This window comes from Condylura cristata, unplaced genomic scaffold (genome assembly GCF_000260355.1).
Source record: "Condylura cristata isolate star-nosed mole 26May11 unplaced genomic scaffold, ConCri1.0 scaffold00013, whole genome shotgun sequence".
NCBI lineage: Eukaryota > Metazoa > Chordata > Mammalia > Eulipotyphla > Talpidae > Condylura > Condylura cristata.
In genome coordinates, this window is record NW_004567114.1 from 47,586,466 (window position 1) to 47,611,830 (window position 25,365).

The following is a 25,365-nucleotide window of genomic DNA, read 5'->3' on the forward strand; positions in this document are numbered from 1 at the left end:
CAGTTACTAGATACGAGTATTTGGACTGTTTGTGAATTTTAAAAGTATTTTCTATTTTCCGTTGACTATAGACAGTTGAATACTATCTGGTCTTCTTTCTCCTAATAGTTGTAAGTGTTTGTATTATATGTGTTGGGGGGAAAGTTAACAAATGAAATTTTATATATTTTTATGCCTTCCCTTTTAACCTTTTTATGATATGTTGTCAGTATGACTATATACCCTCATAATTTTTGCAAAGCACTCTGAACTATTTTCTTGGTTTTCCAGTTGAGACACTTAGGAAATGATGAAGTACATATTGTTTGGTCAGAGCACACTAGAGATTATAGAAGAGGAATTATCCCTACGGAATTTGGTGATGTCCTTATTATAATATATCCAATGAAAAATCATATGTTCAGTATCCAGATAATGAAAAAGCCAGAGGTAAGAGTTCCTTATCTCGCATTTTAAAAATATATTTTGAGCTCTATATTGTTCCATGGGGAGCTTCTCCCCTTCTTTCATAAGAATTAGACTAGGTATCAAGTTGTGAAGAAATGTGTGACTAGGGGCGTGGAAAGAGGCACAGACTTTGATAATTATGAATTGTTCAAGCCTGTTCCATAAGGCATAAGGAGCTAAATAAAGCAAGATAAGTAAGTGTTAAATAGGAGAAGGGTAGATAGTGCATTGTGGAAGTGTCTTTATAATAGGCTCACAAAGAAGCCTAGCTTTTATTGAGTGTGATTGCAGTTTCCTAGAAGACATACTAACATGTAAACATTCTCTTTAGAATACAGGGTCATATAATGTAGTTGATATATATATAATGTAGTTGATACATCTTATTAAGATTATATGATTATTTTATAATTATCTCATGTAATAAATGAAAAGTCTACGGAGTATAAAAAAAAGTAGTTGGTTTTATTATACCATAGCATTGAAACATGCTATTACATAAGTATTTTTTAGAAAATAATAAAAATTCAGTGGAGAATGAAAGGCACCAATGAACTATGTGAAGACTGTGGAAGAAAATGGGTGACTTGGTAGGTGGCTGGGTGATCTGAAAAGATGTGGACCTATACATCTGAATCATAAACAGTGCTGTAAGCCAGTGTTACCTCAATTTTAAAAAAAAAATAGTAGAAGGAAAAATTAATAAAAATAAATGTATTAAAAATAATAGTATTTTCATGTCTTTAGTTATTTGACTATTTTTTGTGCATAGAATATCTACTTTTAATAGTTGATCATGATTGGAAATGTATTGAATTGTATTGTTTCACATGTGGGAATTTAAAGTTATTGCCAAGATTGTTTTAGGGTTCACCTAAAGCAAAGGTCAGCAAACTATGGTCTACTTCCTACTTTTGTACAGTCTACTAGCTAAGAATGTTTTCACATATAATGGATTTTTAAAAAAAAAAAAATCAAAGAATACAGAACAGAGACAGTGTGACCACAAGACCTAAAATATTTTATTTTCCACAGCTCATGTCCCCGCCTGCAGTTGCAGTGTGTTCTAACCATATTCAGTATACAAACAGAATAATGTTTAAAGCTGCTAGTTATCTTATTAAAGTGAAATTGTCAGAACAGATTTTTTTCTAATCATGTAATAAAAGTATCCTGGATTCTATAGTAAAACTAGAATCATGCTGAAATAATGAAAAATTAACTCACTGTATAATTTTTTTTCCCTGTATGATTGTGTTTGATATATGGAGGGAAAAAACTATATTTTTGGCATTGGATTTTGTGTACAACTGAACCTACAAAAATGTTTTAATTGACAGGAAGTTTATATTATTTAGTTACTAAAGCACATAGTTCTTTTTGGGTAGATATTGTAGACCTTTGGTATTTTTTCTGTTCAAGTGTTAACATGAATGACCCATCATGGAAAAGAATTGAATAGTGTTAATACTTAAGAACTGAGGAGGAAGCAGAAACACTTTTATATACATGCAACCAGTGTCTTGATTGGTCTTTATTTACAGTCATTTCCTTTTTCCAATTTTAGTGTTAAATTATGTTTTAATTTCCTAATCAGGTTCCTTTCTTTGGTCCACTTTTTGATGGTGCTATTGTGAATGGAAAAGTCCTACCTATTATGGTTCGAGCAACAGCTATAAATGCAAGCCGTGCTCTGAAGTCACTAATTCCATTGTATCAAAACTTGTATCCTTTTTAATAGTTTGGTCTCTACTCTATGTCTCCTTTCCAAGGTAAGTATCTTTTCTGTTTCATTAGGAAATTTATTGTTTATTGTTATATGCATGATGGAGTTTCTCATCAGTGTTTGAGTAGTTAATGATATTTGAATGATGTGTTTTCTTTTATATGTGTGTAGTAATAGTTATCTTTTGGTTGGAATTATAACAAGAGGCCTCTCATTCAGTTGGAAGGCATAGTAGTATCAGAAAACATTTCTGAGAGATGTGAGGATTGAATCAATCTTGAAGAAAAAGAGTTAATCAGACAGATGGGATTAAAAAGAGCATTCCAGTATAGGGAAGAGAACATGGAGTATTTTAGACATATTTCTGGAGCCATATTTTGGATTGTAATGCTGGCTACCCCTTCCTTAGCTTTGAAGCCTTGGGCAACTTATTTTATCTTTGGTCCTCAGTGTTCATATCTATAAATGAGAATAGTGATAATATCTAGTGATTGGTCTTACAGGAACTGAGCAAGACCATATGTGTAAAGCGCTTGGAATGGTTCTTAGAGCACAGTTCGCACACAGTTTTAATTTTAAGTTAGGTTCTGATACTACTTTTTAAAAGGATTTATATTTCCCCTATACTTCTTCTTTGTGATTAAAAACAGTTATTTTTCTTTTATATATAATTTGGAGATATTGAGCTTTACAGAGTAAACTAAAAAATATCCTATGTTCTGTTCTACATGAAATGAATTTATTACAGATAAGCCACATTTTTGTCTTTTGATAAAAATTTACTTAATGCAGTAATTTCTCATGTATTCTGACACTGGCATGTTACATTGATTAAGCCTAGTGACATTTATATAGCATTTATTTGTGGCAGTTTCATTTTCATAGCTTTAAGCCAAAAACTTAGATTTAAAATAGCTGTTTTGTAAAATATAAAGATTCAATTTCTTGTTTCCTGAATACCTCTAGAAAAGTAGCTAATTTACAAAGAATATATAGATCGTTATCCACAAACTGATTTTTCCACATTGTCAGCTTCACTGAGGTGGTTTTCTTCCTAAATTTTGCTTCTTTCACAGTTGGTCTGTTCCTGACAGTCATTCTGAATTTAGTGTCCTCCCTCTACCACTTACAGCATATCTGAAAGAATTTTTTTGAAAGTGGTGAAAGATAGATTAGACAGTAATTTTTTAAGTGGTAAAAGATAGACAGTAATGCAAAACTATTTGCCTGTGTCAAAAAATTATTTTTTTCTTATATGTAAGTTCAAGAACTATTTCAGATTCTCATATTATGCTAAAGGTATGATAGCTGAATTTGCTGTTTGAAAACAGATTTTAACTCCATCTGCCTTATGGTCTTGGTCAAGTCACAGAATCTCTAAATCTCACTTTTTCGTGTGTTTAAAAAAATGGTAATAGCCATCTCAGAACTGTTGTGAAAATTAAATGCTAATGAATTTAGATGTGCTTAGTAAATGAAATAAGATACATTATTTGTAGAGTGATTATATGTGAAGATTACAGTCAATATAAAACAGCTCTATCCAACACCAAGGAATTGCCTAATTGTGTTTTTATGTTTGGTTGGTTACTAGAGTAATTGATTGATTGTATTTTCAAGCCGCCTTTGTAAAGCTTTTAATATTTAATCCTACTGAGACATTAATATATAGCACACTGGAGAAAATCCTAAAATGAAGAGAATTTCAGGCAAAAATAGTAAATACTTCATTGACACAACAAATATGAGCAGTTTCTTTAAAGAATTTTTATTACAGCAGAACATACACAACATACAATTTACTGCTTTACCAGGTTTGTGCACTTTAGTGGTATTAAGCATATTCGCATTGTTATGTTACCATTACCACTATCCAGAATTAGCTATTCATATTTATAACAGTATTATTGATTGTGAAACCGATGCTACACATTAAACTACCATAACACTTCTTTCACTACTGGAAATTTATCATTGTAAATTTGATGATCCCTTTTGCCCATTTTGTCCCCACTCCTAAATACAATTAATTTCTATCAGAACTGTGAGAAAACTTCGGTGAAAACATTGTCAGATCAAACAAGTTTTTTTGACTTTAGAAACTATAGAAATTATTTTTCTATATTATCATTCCATATTTAAGAAATACTCCTAGGCATTTCTGATCTGAATAACATACTCACCTTTTATAGAGATTCACAAACTTGCCTGTTTGTTCTAAATGTCAGGCAATGTCACCTGATTCCATATAGGTGGGTTACTTTCATTTCTAAATGAAAGTCTATATAATAATTTGTAACTAGGTGTTTTTAAGTTACTGAAATGTAGATGTATTTTAATATATATGACAAATACATATTGTAGAAATAAATCAAAATTTTGTATTTTTGAAAAATCCAGATATAGGTTCCCAGTGAGGAGAAAATCACGTGTTTTATGACAGGTCAATAAAAGTTAAAAGAAGTTTGGATAGAAATAGACTTTGACAACTACCAGAGTTAATATTAATCCTCATAAGAAAAATGAAAAGGTAAAAGAACATGTAATAAACTCAATTATATTTGGATAATTGTACTGCTATGTCAGTTATTTTGTGCCCAATATAAGTACCCAGTAAGATTCCACAGCATAAATTGTGCTATTTATGATCATTAAATACAGTTTAAATTTTATCCTAGGAACATCTTCTGTAACTATGAATCTAATGTTGTTCACTAAATGAGGACAATATTGATTGTCATATCCTGCCCAAATCGATCATGCTGGCAGCCAGAATTACAGTAATCTGTCAGTATTGATGACTGTCTTTCAAGCTTTGAAACCTCTCCTTCACTTCACTTGTCATTTCTTGCATTACTTGTACTTGAAAAGCATTTTCTTACAACCTTTGATTTTGTCAGCTAGGTGTTTTTTTGTTTTGTTTTTTTGGTTTTTGTTGGTTTTTTTTTTTTTGTCTTGAGCTCAATTTGTTGGTTTGATTGTGCAGTTAGAATTGAAATACAACATGGGGAAGGAAAAGTAGGTAGATTCTAGGTAGTCAGTGGATCTGAGGGGAATTTTTACTATTAGTCATCATTTATTAATTACCTGTTGAAAGAATGGGGTAGAGGAGATTGTTCTGGATTTTCAGGGTTGGGGGAGAGGGCATTTAGGCTTTTTGGAGTGGAAATAATAATTCAAAAACTAATTTGTTAGCTATTATAATTCTAATATATAAATTTTTTTCTTTTTTTATGTACATAAAATTTTAAGGCAGTTTTGTTTTTAATCCTAGACATTTTGACTATGTCCAATGTATGTACTGTTTTTCTTCTTAATGTGAGATTATACATAAACATTTTTAGAAGTTACAATATAAAACCATGTTTTAGCATTCCCAGAGAAACAGAATCAATAGGATGTATATGTATGATTGATTTTAAGGAACTGACTCACATAATAATGGGGACAGCAAGACTGAAATCTGTAGGAATTCCTGAATAGTGTTGATGTTGCAGTCAAAGTCCAAAGTCCAAAGGTAGAATTCATTCCTCCTTCGGAAACCTCAGTCTTGTAAGCCACCTAATTGATTGGATAAGACTCACATTATAGTGGGTATACATTATCTACACTAACTTGCTTTCCTCACAGTCTTCTGATTTAAATCGTTGTCACATATATAACATATACCTCTATAGCAATATCTAAATTGGTATTTAACCAAAAACTAGATACCATAGCCTAGGCAACTTGAAATAAAATTAGCCATCTCACAAGTCCTATTTTCCTTTTTAACCTTCTTATTGTAAAAATAATTTGAGAGAAGTACATAAATTCTAAATATAGTTAATTTATAGTGAATAATTACATCACCAGATCAAGAAACTCTTGTTTTTCTTGTATTAGACATTTTTACTAATCACTTATATGATAGTGGTAAAAATTTTAAGGAGTGGTGGCAGGTATGGTATGAAATACATACTAATTGTATAGGTTTGAACCTAAAACAAATACAGTGCTATAAATCAACTTTTATCTCAAAAAACATTGGCAAAAAAGTTTTGAGAGAGGTGCAAAGACAAAGCAGATGATAATCTTGTCCTCAGTACATTTATAACTTAAAGAGTAATATGGGTTTAATAATTACAAGATAAAACATATCATAGTAGGGTTATCAGTAAAATTTTGTGAGATGTCCCAAGACATTACTTTGGAGTAAAAAAATCAAGGACAATTGTATAGATTATCTATGCTTCAAAGGGTAAGATTTGAGTGGACAGACTGCAGCCTATTAGATTATGGGACTTTAATGTATATACATAATGTGTATAGTATATGTTCTGAAATATAAAATATGGATGACATTATAAAATTAAATAGGGTCTTTAAAGAAACACTTTCTTCCTAGGTTTAATGTGCTGTCCCACCAAACCAATATAATTTGATTTCTTGTAATCTGTTTTGATTTGACTTTTTTTTTAATGCCAGAATTGGGATTCTTGTTTAACTTTATCAGACAAATTACCAGAAGTCAATGATCAATCTTCAATTAGTCACAGTTTATTATCCCTTTAGTTGTACTACCCAAATATAAAGAACCTGTTGCAAAGTATGAGAGCCAAATGTAATTGATTGGCTCCACTAATGCAGTTTGCCATTCATTATGGTACAGCACTATAAAACCTCTCAGGGCTGCCCGTCAATACTGCTGTCCTTTCATGTTACAAGATAGTGGGGTTTATTGAGAAACTACATGTTATGTATCTTCTATCTTTGGTAGATCATTACCTCAGAAGATAATATTGGTATGGACCCTGCTTAGTTTATAAATTAATTCTATTTTAAAATGTAAAAGCTGATTGTTGGAAAAACAGTATGTGTTTTACTGTCATAACCTCTTATTCAGTGGATGTCTGTATGTCTATTTTTTTTTTTTAATCTGACCAATCCAGGATTGTTGTAAGGATTAAATGAAATTATCCACATGAGTCACTAAGCAGCCAGCCGCTCTTGTCAGGTAGCTGGAGCTCAGGAAATGGTAGCTGCTTGATAGTTGTTATCGTTTTTCCTTTACATTGATACTGGAAATAGTCTTCTAAAACAAAAATCTAAGTACTCTAAAAGACTTTTGATGAATCTTGACTGTTACATGATATTCTTACCTAAATTTTGACTAAATTACCTATAAACTATTCTTATAGCTTATCCTCTCAATCATATTTCTTACTGTAAATCTGCCAAACATACCTGTATTCCTCCAGTTCTACCCCCATCCTTATTGCCATCTCCCGCACACTGACATCCCAGGCATAATGTGTGTGTCCAGCTAAAACAGTATCCCTGAATGCTGTTCTCCTTTGTCAGTTCCATGACAATGCCCTCTCGATTCTTTTCCACCTTCATGAATCAAATAGTTTTGTAAAAAAAAAAAAAAAAATTCTTTCATTAAGCAACATAATGTTCCATAATGTTTTATTATAGTATTGCTGTGTGTGCTGCATAGGTTACAAGTCTCCTCCTGGCTTTAGTAACTTCTACCACAGGGATACCTGATTAGTAATCTACTATAATAGGACAGGATTCAAGGATGGAATCTTCATTTTTTTCTCTTTAGCAGACATTTTTCTGCTTACTTGCCAACATACTGGTAATAGGTTCACTTGTTTGGGGAAGTAATTTTCTCAGTTATAGTTTGTAATTTCTGTGAGACTAGATATAGCTGTAAGAGTATGCTGCATAGATAAGAAGAGGAAACCTAGGAGCAGTAATTTTCCTCTGATACATGAACAAGACAGACTAACACACACAGAATTTTGCATTTTGACTGGTTAGTCAGTATATTTTTATTGGAGGATATTATAATTCAATGATAATTTTAGCGATCACAAATTACTGAGGTTTTTTTCCCTTCACTTTAAGAGGGAGGAGGAATCTGATACAGTGGAAAGTAAGCTAGGACACCTGTAACTTGATGACAGTGACAGATGTTGTCTTCAGTTTGGTATTTCCCTGCTTGTCCCCCGCCCCCAAGAAGGCAGCACGTGGTTATAGCTTCTAAGGGTTTATACTTTTTCAGCTTTGACAAGGAAGGTGGTAGGGAGAGCAGGCACAGGGGAAGGGGTGAAGCTGACGTCTTTAGTTTATTGCTTAACCCTTTGAATCACCTACATCATTGATCCCTTTTAAGAGCTCCCATTATCTTGTAAGTGCCATTGTTCCTCAAACTTTCTAAGTGAAGATCTTAAACCTCATGGACAAACTGGTTACTTGTTAAATACTCTAAGATCTGTGTTTATGATTGTGTTTCAAAGGAAGAGAAGATAGTTCTTTAAATAAAATATCTTACTATCTAAGTGACCCAGGTTTTCTAGTCCTTGAAATGTTTGCAGGTATTATGCCTTGTGAAAGGACCTCTTTAAGAGCACTAAAAATTCTTACTTAACAAACCTGCTCTGTAAAGGGAGCTTCACATCTCCTGACATATTCTTTACTATATTGATTTTAATCTGTTTAGCTATTCTTTTTGATGAATAGTAGTGTTTGCTTATTGATGATATTAGCATTCTGAAGGGCTCCCTTTACAATCATTGTGGAAATGTTATGCATAGTTTTGATCTAGTATATCTTCTTTTTCTATTAACATTGTAATTATTCTAGAGATACTTAAAATTTTTATTTTCTGGCCCTAGCCTAGTGTGGCACAAGAGGTTAAATCTCAGCACTACAAAGCTGTTGCAGCAGTTGCTGCATGAGTTTGATCAGATCCCCAGCCCGGGAGCTGACCTACAGAGTTTGGCAGACCTCTCCTGTCTCACCTGCTGCTCCCCTCAGCAGTGTATTTCAGTCAGTCCACCTCTTCTGCTCCCCACTCTGTCTCTGGTCAATCCTAACAACTCTCTAATGCATACCAAAAAAAAAAAGTTTAAAATGTTTTTAATTTTCTACCGAGAACCTAATGTACTCATGACAAATTTGCTTTCACCCAAAGTAAGGAATTTTGGTTCTTTCATTTATTTACCAAACAATTTTTGACTATCTACTGAGAGAAAAGCTAGGAATAAAAAGTCAGTTACTGATTTAAAGACATTTACAGTCTGCTATCTCAGGAAGGGGAGACAGTGATAAAAAGTAACAATAGTGATATCTACAAAGTAAGGTGGTAAAGGTGTTTTAATTTTATTATCAAAGCAGAAGGGGCAGAGGGTACTAAGAATGACCATTATCGAGGAAGCATGTTCTGCTATATTAGTTCAAAGGCATGGGACTTTACCAGGCAGACAAGGTTAGCAAAGAACTTTCTAGGGGTAGCAAATGGGCATGGAAGCACAAAAAAAGTGATATGATCAAGAATACAAGGATTCTTCACTACAGGGTGATTCAAAGCAAAGAGTAGGTGTTGCCGACGAGGAGCAAGAAGGTCAAAACCAGGTAATGTCACAAACTTGGTTTCCTAAAAGTTACTGCCAAGAAAATATTTAAGTAATGAGACAGTTCCTTCAGATTTTATATGTTTACCTGTTCGTTAACAGCACACTTAAATTGTATTGTTGTGTATTCCTGTTTAAGTAAAGCTTTTCCAAAATAAGTTAGGTTATTATTTGAACAAACTATTTTTTCTAATAACTAGTTTGCAGAATTTGCTAGGCCAATAATAGTGTTATTTTTCTTAATAACACCTTTTTAAAAAACCTTAAGTCACTACTATAATAATAAATAAAATTTTAAAACCTTAAGTCTCTAAATGTTTGTTAACATTTATACATACTTGTCATTTAAAAAAAAGCATTTGAAACTTAAGTTTCAGGATAGATTCTTCATTGTTAAATCTTTTTATATGCTTTTTAATGCTTTTTCTGATAGGTTTTTTTACATTATTGTGCTTTTACAAACTATTGTACTTTTGAATGTTTTTGATAGGGAATACTTGTGCAATACATTGACCTCACCATAGGCAAAAATAGCAACGGAAGAGAAAGCACCACCTTACCTGTTTTGTCAATCTAGTGTGACATTCGATTCACATATGTCAGTCTAGACAGTGGGGTCACATCACAGTATACCATGTCCAGGGCATGGACAAACTGCCCCCTAGAAACAAAACTTGAAGTTTCTCCACTTCCATCTTTATTTAAACTTCTCTCCTATGCTGAAAAAGGAATTTTCTCTATGAAACCCTGTTAGTGATTAGGGTACACTATTATCTTTATGTTACTACACATCACATCCACTATATAATGCGCAAGTTTTAATCTATTCTTTGTTTAAATATAAAAACAATAGATTCAGATGGTATTTAGAGCACAAAGAATGAAGTATATAAAGCTAGAATTAATCTTTAACCTTATTTGACATAGGAATTACAGTGCTTCTAATTATGCTTTTTCTTTTAAAAAACATAAAGGCTTTGCTATTGAATTATTTAATAACTCAATAATGGAATTAAACTATGAGTCAGAAATCTCCATTTTCTTCTGTTTGTCCTCTCAAACACACTAGAATACAGCCTATTTAAGTATTAACTTTTGCTTGCCAAACCACTGTTACCGTCCATCTGTTCATGCCAATTGTAAAGAAGGTTCAGTTTTTAGTGAAGCTTTGCATTTCACATAAGGTATGTGAAGTGAAATTTCACAAGGGACATGATGGATCCTGATTCTTAGTGATAAACCTTTGGGGCCATCAGGGTTGGCATATGGTCCAGTATGATATGAAGGCTTGGGTTCCCTGGCTTCACTTCTTTGGCGTGAAGCTGATAAAACCTGGCTCTTGAGTATTATTTCACTGGACACCAATCATGGGCAGCAGGAACTGCCCATTTAACTCTCTGTGGGAAGGAAGCCCAGAGAGCATTCACAATGGTACCATTGTTGAGTTGCAAACTGCTCTGAACAGCTTGACAGCACTAAGGAGGAGGGGAAGGGGTTGCTTTACTAATTGCTGCTCAGAAAAAGAGCAGGAACAAAAATAGCTGTGTAGAACTGATGTTTCTACATTTACTTACTCTCTTGATAGGAGTGTTGACTTTTATTTAATACATACCTACTATCAAAAAGAAAGCAAATGAATATATTTTAGTAACCACCTGTAGTAATTCCTTGTTCCTATGCCAGTATGTATTTTTAGACCACCAAATTAGAGTAAAAGTCAGTTTTGCTTTATGGTATTTTTTTGTTTAGTTGAACTATATTTTTACTTAACATAAAATGTAGAATAAGGGAAGGTGGATTATTATGCTTTCAGATTTTAATAATACGAGTACACACATGCTATATTATTATAGAAATGAAAATTTATGCATAACAGTCACAAGTGTTATTCACAAAGATAAGCTAGTAAGACTATCTTAAGGTTAAATACCAAATATATCACTTGAATAAGTAGCTGGCAACTATTTCCATCACTGGTTGTTCTCTCTCTTATTGAGATATCTTTTGAATATCATTTAAAATTGTGAGTTATTTCCTTTTCATGAGTCATTGTGTTTCATGATATTTGTATGAACACCTCTTTGAACTTCTCCATTTTCTCTGATGAGTCTAGTTAAGCAGTTGTTCAGTCTGATGTAGAGAAATGATGTTCTGCAACCTTAAAAAAATTAAAACTTATTTTCAGTCCCCAGTATCCTGACCCCATAGAATGTTTTCATAGATAATTCTTTTGGCTGAGCTTATTGCCACATTATGATTTATATAGCATGTCCCTTAAAACGACTAGGGATATTTTAAGAAAACATTTTTAATCTGTAAAGAAATATAATGAGTTACTCTTACTAATTTGGGGGAAAATCAAATACATGTTTTGTAAAATTAGTAACAGTCTGTAAAATTTGCTTTTCCTTTTCCATATGCCCCTTAAATTATTTTAGTAAATGGGCACCAATGTAATATTTCAAAAAGTAATTCATTGGATGGCCATTCTTCCTTTTACTGCAGAATAGATTATATTTAAGTCAAGATTAATGGATAGATTTTGATGTTAAAGTCCAGTCTCTAAGCCTATCATTCCCTGGGGGTATATAATGCATTAGTTTAAGCCAATACACTGTTTATCATAGATTCTATGACATTGTCTTAAGTGACAGTTGGCTGTACTTTGTTCTTCCCTACTATGATAATCAAACCACAGGTTTTTTTTGTTTATGGGTTTGTTTTTTTTTTTTGGTACTCCTGATAATTATAGCATTTTAACAAAATCTTAATTAAGTTAGTGCACATTTAGGTAGAGATAACTCTTAAGTAATTGTATACAGTAAAATTTTATTTATTTAGATGTGTTTTCCTTTTTGAAATCTGTGACAAGATCAAGTTTAGTATTTACATAAAGACATTCATTTCCTCAACTTCACTGAAATTTTTGTTCCCCAATGGAAAAATACAAAGTAGCTGTTTCTAGTCTACCCCCAATGTTTCCTAAATTCTTGCTTCAATACTAGTGTTTCTAAAGCAGTTTTCTGTTGACTCTGGAAGTCTCATTACTTAATATTTTCAAGCAAATCTTATGAAGAATGAGAGTACAAAATTTTAATTTCATTAAATTTGAAATCCAGGTAACTTAATTTTCTTTTAGTTTTGCTTCATTGCAGCTTCCATGAAAGTGGAATAGATATACATGTTTGATAATCATGTTAGTGCTTTTTGGAAACCACCCATGATTATTGGATTATTAAATCAGGAAGGATTTTCAGAACCTTTAGGTAGGTTTAAGTTTTTAATCCTATTTATTTATGGTTAGTCTTTTTGAATGTATTTACACAAACCTTGATAGAATTTGGCTTATGAACTTTTTACTTAATGTTTTCATTTAGTAATTGACTGATTTATGAACAATTATATATGGTCCAAATTTTATTCAACTCCAGCTTTCAATAATAGGACTATCCTCACATTGCCTTAGCACCTGTTATGGATTTTGAGTCATCTGGCAGCCCATGGGACTTAGATAAAGAAGTACCAGGTGTCCTGCCTGTCTCTAATTGAGACGCAGTGAAAACAATATAGAGTTGGCAGTGTGATTAAAAAGATGGATTAAAGCCCAGCTTTGTCTAATCTGACAAATCACAGCTTTTCCTTCATGATGTAGATAGTATCAACTACTAAAGAATTTCATTAATATAAGGTATCATAAAAATTCAGTAATTTGCTGTAACCTGTTGAAGACTTTGAGTAATTTGTATTAACATCAATAATACAAAGAATATTAAAATTTATGCTATTGGGAGAATAGCTGAGTTAGACTGCATGTTTTGTTTTTTGTTTTTTAAGAAATTAGCTGTAGAAGAGTAATTTATTTAGGTCTTTATAGGGTATGCAGTGTGAGTTTTCTTTCATGATATAAATATGCAGTGTCTGTTACTCCATGGCATAATTATTGCAGGAGAATGTCACTCTGCTACTGTCAATAGTGATGAGATTCTTATGTATTTGCAAAATATTATTTACCCTTATTGTATGTCTCAGTTTGTAAGGTATTTTAGAACAAAGGAAAAACCATAGTTTATTTTTATGTTAGAGCATGCCAATGATTTTTACTGTACTATATATTATATATACACACAAAAATTGTCAACCTTATAAATTAAGCTAATATTTAGTATGCTGGCATCCTTGCACTAACTAGATGTTTTGTTTCATACAAAACCCAGATTATTGAGATTGGATGTATCCAAAAAGAGCATTGGACTATTAAATGAGCAGGGTTCCAACTTTACCAGATTATATACCATGTCTGTATTCTCTATTGTGGCAAGACTTGTAAATAAACTTTTTGCTGATTTAGCTAAGTACCTTGAAAATACTATTGGTAGTGTATCCTCCCTCTAGCTCAAATTGTTCTAAAATGTTTGCAGTAGTATTAATGCTATTGCTTTGTGTAGAATAATTTTGGAAAACCGCCTAAAATTAAGTTTCATTTGACTTTTATGTATATATTTTTTTCTTTTGATGACTACTTAAGTTAATAGAATTTAACTAGAACTTAAACTTCTTTAAATGTAAAAACAAATGATTACAGCCAAGGGAACAAACTATTTCAATGTTTTATTTTTCACTTATTAGTTTACAGCACTGTATACATCAGATGCTATCATTCACCGAATTTCTTTAGGCAATTAGAATTTTTTGAGAGGCTATTATCAGTTTCTCTTCTGTAACTGCTATGCTTTCATAAGTATACACGGTCTTTTTTCACTTTTCTTCTCAAAAGGTCAGCAAGATCAAAGGTAGGGTGGAAGTAAACTCTCAGTCCTAGACAAGTTCCAACTATATTTGCCCCAAAGTGGTTTTCCTCTGGAGAGCCAAATTGGGATGAGAAGGGAACTAGCTTTGTAACAATTTCCTGATCAAAACAATTTTACTGAATACTGCTGGACCCTATGATAGATACTGAAGAACTAGAAAGGTAAAAAAAAGTCAGGATCCCCACCTCATACTACTTCAGTCTCTCAAGTTCATTAAGAAAATAAGCATAAGGAAACAGACTTTGTGTTTAACAACTGATTCTCAATAACAGGAATAGCCCCAAATTATGGCATTTGGGGGGGTTTTATTATGAAATTCCCATCTTGGTAAATTCAGGTTACCAACTTTATGAATATTGTCCAAGTTGGCTCTAAATTGCCTAATTTAATTAGTACTGTACAAGATTTTTAAGTAGGCAAAGCACCCCCATAACTACTGTTCTTGGAATCTTCTATATGAGTGTAGGTAATATGAGTGTAGGTAAGTACTAAATCATGAATTTCAGATGGGCCTTAAATCCCTAAGACCAAAATATTGGGCACAGATATAAAAACTACTTTTTTGGTATTTAGGGAAGAACCTCAGTTTGAGTAAATGAACTAAATGTCTTAGTTTTTCAACTCCTTTTTGTAAAAAATTGTACTTGATTTTTTTCCTGTGTACAGCATATACCCAGATTTCTGTATCTTTAAGAGGATTCATAAATTATATTTTAGGTGAATTTACTGACAGTTCAAAATTACATTAATATCAAATCTACCTTATGTTAGTAAAACAGAAAAATTAAACCTTTATAGGTTTAGTTCATATTATTTTTCCATGAGCAATCCATTTCTTCACATCAGACTATGACAAAAACAAATAGTACCAATTAGTTCTTACACATGAATACAAGTGTATTTCTTAAACATTCAAAATTGTCATGAAATTGCTACATACTATTACAAAGACTTGAGCTAAAAGTGAAACTATTGCCAACACAGATGTTGGGAACTTTTGGGTTACTTTATATTTGTGTGTTATCTTCACCATCCCTATGACAAATAGGAGCAGATGTGGTATCCCCATTTAACATACAGATAACCCATAACACAGAGAACCAAGTTAAAATTAGTTAAAATTAAAATCTCGTGACAGCTAGTTTTGATACAATCATAGTGGCATAAATAATTTCATATATGTTAAAATAGTTTCTTAAGATGATTGTTAGTGTAAAACCTAATCTGTTTCATTAACACTAATTCTTTATGCTATACAAAATGTTTAGTTGCTTTTATTATATTTTGAATAGTATTCCTTCCCACCCTTTTCTGCTTTTGCAAAAGGTAGGAGGATTAGTGGATAATTATATTGCTGTGATTGCAGCACCTGTGTGTTATTTCTTTTGATTGGCTCATTCTATATTAAAGATTCCTACCAGTTAAAAAGTCTCCTTTAAATAGGTTTTTTTATTAGCTAGTTTTAGCTTGGGTTTTAAATTTACAGCAAAAGCCTTCTTAATTCAACTTAAGACTTGTACTAATATTTTTTTGTTTACCTTTTTTCTCACCCATTTCAGTTTACTTGTACTCACAGCATTATAGCATGAGCTATCTTGTTCATCAAGTTTGTGTATTCCACTCATAATAACTTGTCTCTAGAGAGCTGCCTATTATAAAGAGATAGGAATTAACCACTTTGGATTATGATTATCACTGCACTATTTGGAACTTTATAATCATCTGTCAAACCCTCTTAGTTTGTGAAATTCACAACTATGGTGTATAAGTGCCTAAGTGTTTTCTGAAGTATAAATGGGAAACAGTGTAAGTACTATAATAGATTGTGTTGTTGATGGTTACTTATGTGGCTACATCAAACTTGGGACAATTTAATTTTTAGAAGGTAAGTTACGTTAAATTGTGAGTACTTATCAACCCAACAATGTTTTTTCAAAGATTATCCCTCAAAAAGGGAATTTCAGATGTTCACCTAGTGTAATGTGATATGCACTGTAGTTTTACATCTAAATTTAGCCAGTAATAATAGTTTTCCTCTGCTTTGCCATCTAAATGTAAACTTTTAAAATTCACTTTTGCAAGCATCCTTTTCAGTAATGATTGTTTTTACTTTATTAAATAGATTACATTTTTATACAAAATGAATATATGCTCTGTTTGGATAGCTTTATGTTAAGGTTTCTTCAGAGTTTGATAAACCTCCTTCTGTATAATGAAATAAAATTACACTCCAAAATGTACTTTACCTAGATACTCATTTTCTTGCTTTAATAAATTTTACTACATTGGAAATGTCTGCCCTGCTTTAGAAATATTAGCATTTGCTTTCTTTCTGATTTTTGTGTAAGCTCTAAATATAATAAGATAAAGTAAAATATTTCATTTATAGGCCCTCTGAAAGTAGAGCATTTTAAAAGCAGGTAGGTGTCTCCACCCTACTTTTCATGAAGCATTTTACCCATTCAAGCAGACTTTTAAAAACAGCTTGTTTTGATAGCAGACTGTTCTCCTGTGGGCCTTCAGCCTTTGCTTCCTGGCAGCACCTTTGGTGCGAAAAGAGAGTGATCAATTGGGAGACTATCAGTGCCAGCATGCATAGAGTGATAAGTTAACACACCACTGGGAATTTCTAGGGCCCACCAAGATACTTCACTTCTAATGTGCTAACAAGCTCATTTTTCTACCTCTTGCCTCTTCAGTTATTTTTTTTCTCAGAAGAGCTTAGAAGTTGAGTGCATCAGGCATAATGAAAAGCGCTGTAGGAGGGAGAAGCAATAACCCCATTTTTCCCTTTTCAGCCAAATAGAAAATTAGTTTCTGGTAATACACAAAGGCCAGTATTTTTTGTACAAGGGGCACTGCTGTGAATCAAAGGACTCTATTAACTGCAGAAAATTCGGCAGCTGTGAATCTCCCCCAATGAAAAAAGTACTTTCCAACAAGTTGTGAGATATGTGGTATTATTTAGATTGAACTACCAGTTTCATCTTCCATTTATAACCATATATCTCTTTTAAAGTGCTATATTTTTATATATTTAATACTCAACAATGTCTATAATATCCTTCCATAAAATCTTTACTGCTGATCATTTTAATACAGCATCTTGTCCTAGTGCTACATGTTTCAGAAAAATTCTTTTAAAGTTCAACCAATGTACAGAATTGAAAATAATAGGAATTGGAATTCATGTTATTTCAATATTTGAGGCATACAATAAATTGCAATTTATGAAGTACTTAGAAGGCAGAAGACATCAAGCACCTAAAGATTATAGGCTGAGCCTTGAACTCATACTACTTTATTCTTAATGTTCTACTCTATTGTAAATGTTAACTAACTGGGTATAGTGTCTCCCACTGAACTATTTTATATCCCTCAATTTTTTTTCTTAGTCTGGGTTGTAGACTCAATGGACAGTTTATAGAATTGTAAAACTGCAATAATTAGATTGCAGTTTTTCAGAAAAAATAAGGAATTTTAAGGAGCTAATAGTAAATGTCTTACGTAAAACCTATCAACATAGCACAGTGAGTACAGCAGGAAAACTTTTAAAAGTTGTAGAAGAAAGGTTAACTGATTTCTCAGTTCAGGAACTATACGACATGAAGTCAGCATGGGAGTTTTTCCTGATAATTGTATGTTGCTGCCTGCTGCTCTACATTTTGACAGCCATTTCCATAGTTGCTTTCGTGAACAACAGAAATATTCTCTCTCTTTCTCGCCCTCTCTGTGCTAACAGCACTATCAGGCCTGCTGAAACAGGAAGCCTGGAGTGGGTTGTTCAGAAGCAACAACACTTCAAGGTACTGGTTGCTTGTCAATAATATCAGAGAAGAAAACGTGGTGAAAGGGAAGTACAGTATTTTTCTGTCAGTGTCAGTGCCCTGTAGCTGCTTTGTTAGACAGTATTTAGGAGTCCTGTGGACTCTTTGCAAATATTCCTGCTTGTTTCCGTGTTATAATTGAGTAGATTTTTTTTTTCCTGACATACAGATTCAACTATGTATTTACTTTTAACTGCATGGAGTTCTTCAAGGATTATAGAAACAGTAGTCTCCCATTCAAAATGAGAACAATTGCTGGGAAAATGCAGCAATTTTAGGGGGGAAAAGATATGCAGGAATTTTTCACAACAAATCTTTAGAAATAAAAAACTGAATTTCAGATAGTGTCTTAATCAGCATTATAGTATTTATTATAGGACTTTTTGAAAGAAAATCTGTACATTGAAATGACTAAGAGGAACCTAGATTGACCCAGTATCAGTCAAATCCTTACCAAAGTAAACTGTTAGGAAGATATTCATTAGAAAATATAATACTGTTACCTTGTCACTTATAGTGGTTTCCAGAAAAGTTAATGTTAGAAATTTTCATTCTTTAAAAAGCCATTCTTTTGATGATAATCAAATAGTGACTACTATAATATTCCTTTCTGATGAGATGTATTCTCTTCTAATATAAGCTGCGTTTAAGTTTATCCTTAACTAAAGGAAATCAGCTATGAGGAGAGAGCACGGTACCTGCAAACAATTGTCCAGCACCATTTAGAACCAACGACATTTGAAGATTTTGCAGCACAGGTTTTTTCTCCAGCTCCCTATCATCATTTACCATCTGATGCCGGTAAGATTAAAAATAGCAATTAAGTTACTTGTCATTTTTGGAACTTGAAATGCAATACCCTTTTGTTCTAAAACTCCTAAAATAGTGAATACTTGCTTAAATAAAATTCCAATCACTGAGCTAGAAACATTTTTAATAATTGTTTCATATTTGAATTTGAACTATACAACTTGACTTCTACTTTCTTTAACCTAAATGCAATTCTTAAAAAATCAACAACCTTCATAAAGGTACATGTATTACATTTACCTGAGGTAATGGGCAGTGACCATATGTTTCTTGGACTCATTACTGAAATATCTGCAAAAGAAACACAAGTTAAGCAGGCATTTGATCTCAGCTTGAGAGGATCAAATTTTATGGCCAACAACATCACCTTTATCATTTCTAATTTTACAAGTAAAGTTACAATGACTGCTCTAGATTTAGAAGTACTTAATACAGTAATTTATTTTATAACACTTAGATTATAAGAGGGTACTGCATTTTTAGAATTAACTAATTTTGAAGAAATCAGTAAGAAAATGACTCGTGGCCTTCCTATTCTGTACTACTTTGCACTCCTTATGATTGTTTCATTTATTTTATTTTCCCTCTTTAGATCATTAAATATCAGTTCTGTTTATCTGAAGGTAAGATAAAGTATCAACCAAAACACCCGTTGTCGTCTCCTGTTTTCTTTTTAAAAAAAATTAGCAAGCACCAACCTTGTAATTCAAACAATAAGCAACTTAACACTGCACTGGTTCATACTAAACATTTCAGAAATTATCACTAAATTCCTTCCAGAATTGTATTTACTAACCCAGGTCTGCATGAAACACTAACATCGGTTCTGGGATAAAAATAACTAATAGAACCCTGGGTTGAAATTAGTTATACCTTGTTGTATTGACTTTTTTTTTGTTTCTCAGCATGAAAAAGTACTACTTAACTGAAATGGTGTGTGTTTGTATTTTGTAATGTGTTGCATTGTTATTGGTTAGCTCATCAAATGGTTATTCTGTTGTGTGCCTTGCACTGTACTGGCACTAGAAGTACATAGATGGTTACTATAATGGTGGTGTGCAGGGGAAGTAGGAAGAGAGATTATAGAAGTTTTTATGTTAAATAAGTACATTTCTGGCCTAATATTACTTTGTAAAAAAACATTCATTGTAATACTCAGTTCAAATCACTAGTCAGTGAAAAAAAAAAAACAAAAAAAAACCAGAATCCTATGACAAAAAGATTTAAAAGTTTAACATTCACTTCAATGGATTTTGAGTACCTAAAATAAATCAGTTTGGCATTAAGATGGTAAAAGAATAAAAATACTAGTGAAGTATCCCTGGAAATTGTATTTTAGAAAAACACTTGCTATTCCTCGTTGATTTATTAATCTCATATATTAATTCTCATGCTAGAATTGTTTACAGACTGGTTCCTTCACATAACTTACTTAATATTCTTCGTATATTTGCACTTTTAACCAGAACTATAACTTGAATAAATAGCATTCTTGTTTTCTGAAATATTGAGTAAAGGATATTGTATCAACCAAGTCAACTCCCTGCTGGCTTTTTAAATGTATTTTTGTTTTAAAACTTTAGTTATCAAAATAGAAATGAATTTACATAAATATTGGACTACAAATTTTCAGTTAATTTTTTAAAACATGCACATTGGGTGTTTTTACCTATAACTTTTTTCACTATCAGAGTGATTCTCAATTCAATACAAGATAATTATCATACCTGAAGAATGAGACTTCTTCCAGTCATCTCATTGACTTCTCTGTCATGAATAATGCCATATAGTTTTTAAAGTAAAAATTGGAAAGACATGAAATACTCCATATAATAGCAATGTGTACCTGACTTTTGTTTTGCAGTAGTGTTAAGTTTAAGTGAAATTTTTTAACATAGTAACCAATTTTATTTGCCATATTGAGGAAATGCATTTTAGAATTTTAGATAGCCTGTGCATTCCCAATGTATGGAAAATAAATACTTATGATGTTCTTTAATCATCTGTGCTTTCTAACCAATCCTATAATGTATGTAAAAATATTTTTAAATTTTACTTCAGTTAGTTCAAGGTTAACAGTAATGTACCTTCTGTAATGACACTGAAATTTAAAAAATCTAGAGAATTTTTACTGTTTAAATAGATGAGGAAAACACTTGGTATATATCATAGTTGACCCATAATTTTATAACTTTTTTCTCAAAATGGCAGTCTATGTCATTAGTCTGATACTTAAATTATTTTTATCCCTAAGGTTATTGAGGGAGATACTCTGATGTCACACTTTGTTGATCTTCCATAACTGCATTAAAACATTATTAGATTTTTCCTTGTCCCTTATTTAAAAAAAAAAAATACAGGAAAAAAATTTAGCAGTTCCAGGCTTGTGTGGAAAATTTCAAAAGTTTTATACTAAGTAACTTTATATTCATAAACACCTCTCCTAAAATTTAAAATGAAATTATTCTTTGGTCAGATTACATTGGTAGTTCAGTCTAGACATAAGTATCTTTGAATGTCTATTGTGTAGTAGATCTAGGATTATTTCTAATACTCTGTTTAAACTAGTAGAAACCTTCCTTTGAGTTTTTCTATAAACTAAACTGGGTAAGGATTGGTAGGTATTTAACTTTTTTATATACATCTACAGAAATATATATCTATACACACTCTTCATAATTATACAAAACATGTAGGTCCCTGTTTAAATAAGATTCAACTATTTCTGTGTCAACAAAAATGACCTAGGTAGATTATGATGACCTAGAATATCATCTTTTCTACTTTCATTCTAACCTCAGTTTTGCCGTTTTCCCAAATCCATATTCCCACTTGCTGGAATAGTAGTATGATGGTCACATCCCTCCCTTTGAATGTGACATGTCATCAGAATTTTGCCTTGAATTTTCCACCCCTTAAGTATACCAATAGAAAATCACTTTCTTTAAACATGGTATAAATTTATTTACTACGTCTGTAAAAAGATTCCTAATATTTATCACACAGTGGGCCTGAAATTAGAAGCAGCGAAAGGTATTGTTTTCACTAATTAGACTTAAAAGACTGACATTTGCCAGTCAACAACATGTTAAGTCCACTTTACCTAGTTACTAGGCTAAGTTTCTATATAAAACATTCAGATCTTAGGGGCTTCCCTCGTGGTGCAAGGGGTTGAAGTGCAGCCCAAGTTCTATATTCCCCCCCCTTAACTCACTGATCCCCTCAGCAGTATGTTTCAATTACTCTGGCTGTTCTGTTCCCACTGTCTCAGGTGAATCTCCTCATCACCACCTTTATACCCTGTATCCCAGTTCTTGTATTCATAAATAAATATTTTGTAAAATTCAGATCTTAAATGTAATGAAAATGATAAAATAATTGAGTAATTACTGTGCTAACTACTGTATATGTAATCTCTTGGTGATTCTATGAAATTAATTTTTGCAAAAAGCTTACCCAGAGTCACCTGGTATTTGGTAAAGCCAGAATTCCAACCTAGACCTGTCATAACTTCAGTGTTCATGGTCTAAACTACTACACTTACCTGTTTAATCTAAATGTTTACCCCTTTTTGTTATTGAAAGGATTTTGTCTAGTAACATAGTAAAGATTTTTTATTTTTAAGGTTCTAAGTTTCCACCCATTAAAAAACAAATTTTAAGGGTGACATTGGAGAATTGTCCTTGAAATCACACTGATCTGCAGTTATATAATTCTTCATCATCTGCATGAACTCTATAGTTTACTCTAAACCCAGTTTTCCCATTTGTAAGAAAAAGCAGGACAACTTTAGACTAATATAAATGATAATGTTCTTGAATATCTTAAAATAAAACCACTTTTTTCCCTATATTAATATACTCTTTTGTTTTAATTTATGTGCTATTTTCTTTTATGCAAGGGTACAGCCAATTTTAACTAACTACTCTTAATCATGTATTGACTCCTTTAACAATACTAAAACAGTAAAATTTGGGTAATCTATTGGGTAACGTTAATATTGGATTATCTGGGCCCTCCCTGGTGGCACAGCGGGTTCAGCACAGCACTAAGAAACTGAAGCCACTTCAGCATGAGTTCGATCCCCGCATGTCCCAGAGGTGACCCACATGGCACAGCAGACCTCTACTCACCCACCCGCTGCTCCTCTCTGTCTCTGGTGAATCCTCTCACTGCCCCTGCACCTCTGGCCTGTACCCCAGTTCTGTATGTATAAGTAGATAAATCTTTAAAAAATATATTGAATTGTCTGAAAAGTTAGGATGTATTTTTCCTGTGTTTCCAAGCAAATGTATGTCATAACTTTTCTGAGAACTCAATATAGTTTCATTTTATAAGGATATCACCATTAGAGTGAATACATTTTTAGTTTCCCCAAAAACTATTTCAATTTTTCCATCCCTTTTCTAGTCATCTATTCTGATTTCAAGGTCTGTTACCCGGCACAAGTTGGTGTACACTATTTGCAGAGTTGGTCTTCACTACAGCCTTGTGAAATAACTCTTAGGCTAACTTGCCCAACATTCAACAACTAATAATATGACAAACAGCATTCAACTTAGGTCTAACCCACCCACATCCATACTTTTTAAGACATTATGTTGCCTCTTGGTTCATATTAATTGGAATTGCTTTCTGAATCACAGTATTTTAAAGGTCTTATTTACCCAATAATTTTAGCAGTTTTAATTGTTCATACATGTCAGTAAGCACTGCAAAGAAAATACAAAATGGCCAGCATCTCAGTATTAGAGTATTTCTGATAAAAATAACATTCTTCATGACTTATGACATAAATCAGTATTTAGACTAAGATATGAAATGAAGCATAAGTATCACTATAATTGCTACATCTAAAATTGAGATCTGTCCACTGTAAGTTACTTAACAGAGTTTGGATACGTTGCGGGCATGCCACAGATATTAGGTGTACACACTAAAAAGCTTGATTTGACTAACTGAAGGAGAATTTTTATCTTGAAAGCTAATCTAGACAGGAGTCATAAAGGAATTGCTATCGGTTAGGAAAATCATCTTTGAATTTGGCATATTCCAAAGCATTGTTTTCCTATAAAATGTCCTGCGGTGAAAATGTTCAGTATGACTGCTACTAAACCACTATGTACTGTGGCTACCATGTTCAGCAGCACAGCTCTAGAGATTTTATACCGAATGGTTAGGATAACATGCTATCAGTATAAATAACTCTTTGAAAGGTAGATATTATAGAATCTCTTATAAGACTTTTTTTCCCTTTTCTTTTTTCCTGTTTGAACTTGTCTTGTTAGTTGGTAAGTATGACATTTGAATCTACAAAGCTTGTCTATGAGGAAACATCATCGCACTAACACATTGCATGCCCAAATGTATTTCATAGTAAAAATCTGATTACTCTCCTCTGCTCCTCAGTTAACACCTGTAAAATTCTGCACTGTCTCTCATTGCTGTTATGTATCTTCTCTTGTTTTCTCACTTCTGCTCGCTACTCCATTTCTTCATTCACAACAAAGAAAGAAATGCAGTGATAGTTCTCTTCCTCCCAAAACCTCCGCTAGAAAACATTGGCCATCTCAAGGTAAACACCCATGGGAAGGCCTCTCCTGATTGGCGGGGAACACTACGCATACCAGAAAAGCATGAGCTACTGCTCTTCACCTTCCCTCTGCCATCCATCTGCAGTGCTACCCTAAAAAGGGCCGTGGTTTCATAGTTTCCTCTAGGCTTTCCAGTATGGTTCCATTGTGAGCCAATTCAGATCTTCAGGAAGAGTAAAGGTGAACAGAAATCTATTTCCTTCTTGTATTTTTAAAGGCCTGCTTCATTTTAATTAGGAACAAATGTTGGAGAAATTAGCTTGAAAAGGGAGCAGGATTATGAGTAGTGAAAATATTTTTTCTTTTAGCAATGTATATTCTAAGTATAATTACAATATTTGGCCTTTACAATTTCTAGTGTTCTGAGATATATAGTCTCAATTTTGTATCCCCTTATTGAACAATTTTGTGTTTCCTTATAAATATTCATAACCTCACAATAAACACAAATGTTTTCATTGTATGGAAGAGAAATGCTAGCAGTTATTTGAGGTACAGTTACCAAATAAGTCAAAAGTCTCCCTACAAAATAAATGATAGATGTCTAAGTTCAAGCATGAAATGTGTGTATGAAAGACAGGAAAATCTTCATGTCCCTAAGATACAGAAAATCTGTAGTAAAGTGTTATAAAATATACAGGCTTTTATGTTATTCTGTTATGCTTGCACATTTCTTCATGTTTTTGCATGGTTTTTATTTTCAGTGTAATTTCTTATTCAGAAAATGAGCATACAGTATGCAGTTTG

The 25,365-nt window shown here is 32.5% G+C and overlaps 1 protein-coding gene across 8 annotated transcripts in view; it reads left to right on the plus strand.

Annotated features, from left to right (window-relative positions):
* RALGAPA1 (Ral GTPase activating protein, alpha subunit 1 (catalytic)) overlaps positions 1 to 25,365 on the plus strand; it is a 207,467-nt gene that overhangs the window by 180,091 nt on the left and 2,011 nt on the right. For 5 of the 8 annotated variants that reach the window (XM_012724483.1, XM_012724485.1, XM_012724488.1 and 2 more), the window contains 4 exons: positions 271 to 429; positions 2,045 to 2,172; positions 18,891 to 19,015; positions 23,474 to 23,476. In XM_012724483.1, the coding sequence (XP_012579937.1) occupies positions 271 to 429; positions 2,045 to 2,172; positions 18,891 to 19,015; positions 23,474 to 23,476 (415 nt within the window). Of the gene's footprint in view, positions 1 to 270; positions 430 to 2,044; positions 2,173 to 18,890; positions 19,016 to 19,616; positions 19,648 to 23,473; positions 23,477 to 24,534; positions 24,600 to 25,365 lie in introns of all 8 variants that reach the window. The other 3 variants (XM_012724487.1, XM_012724490.1, XM_012724484.1) reach the window with 2 other exon arrangements.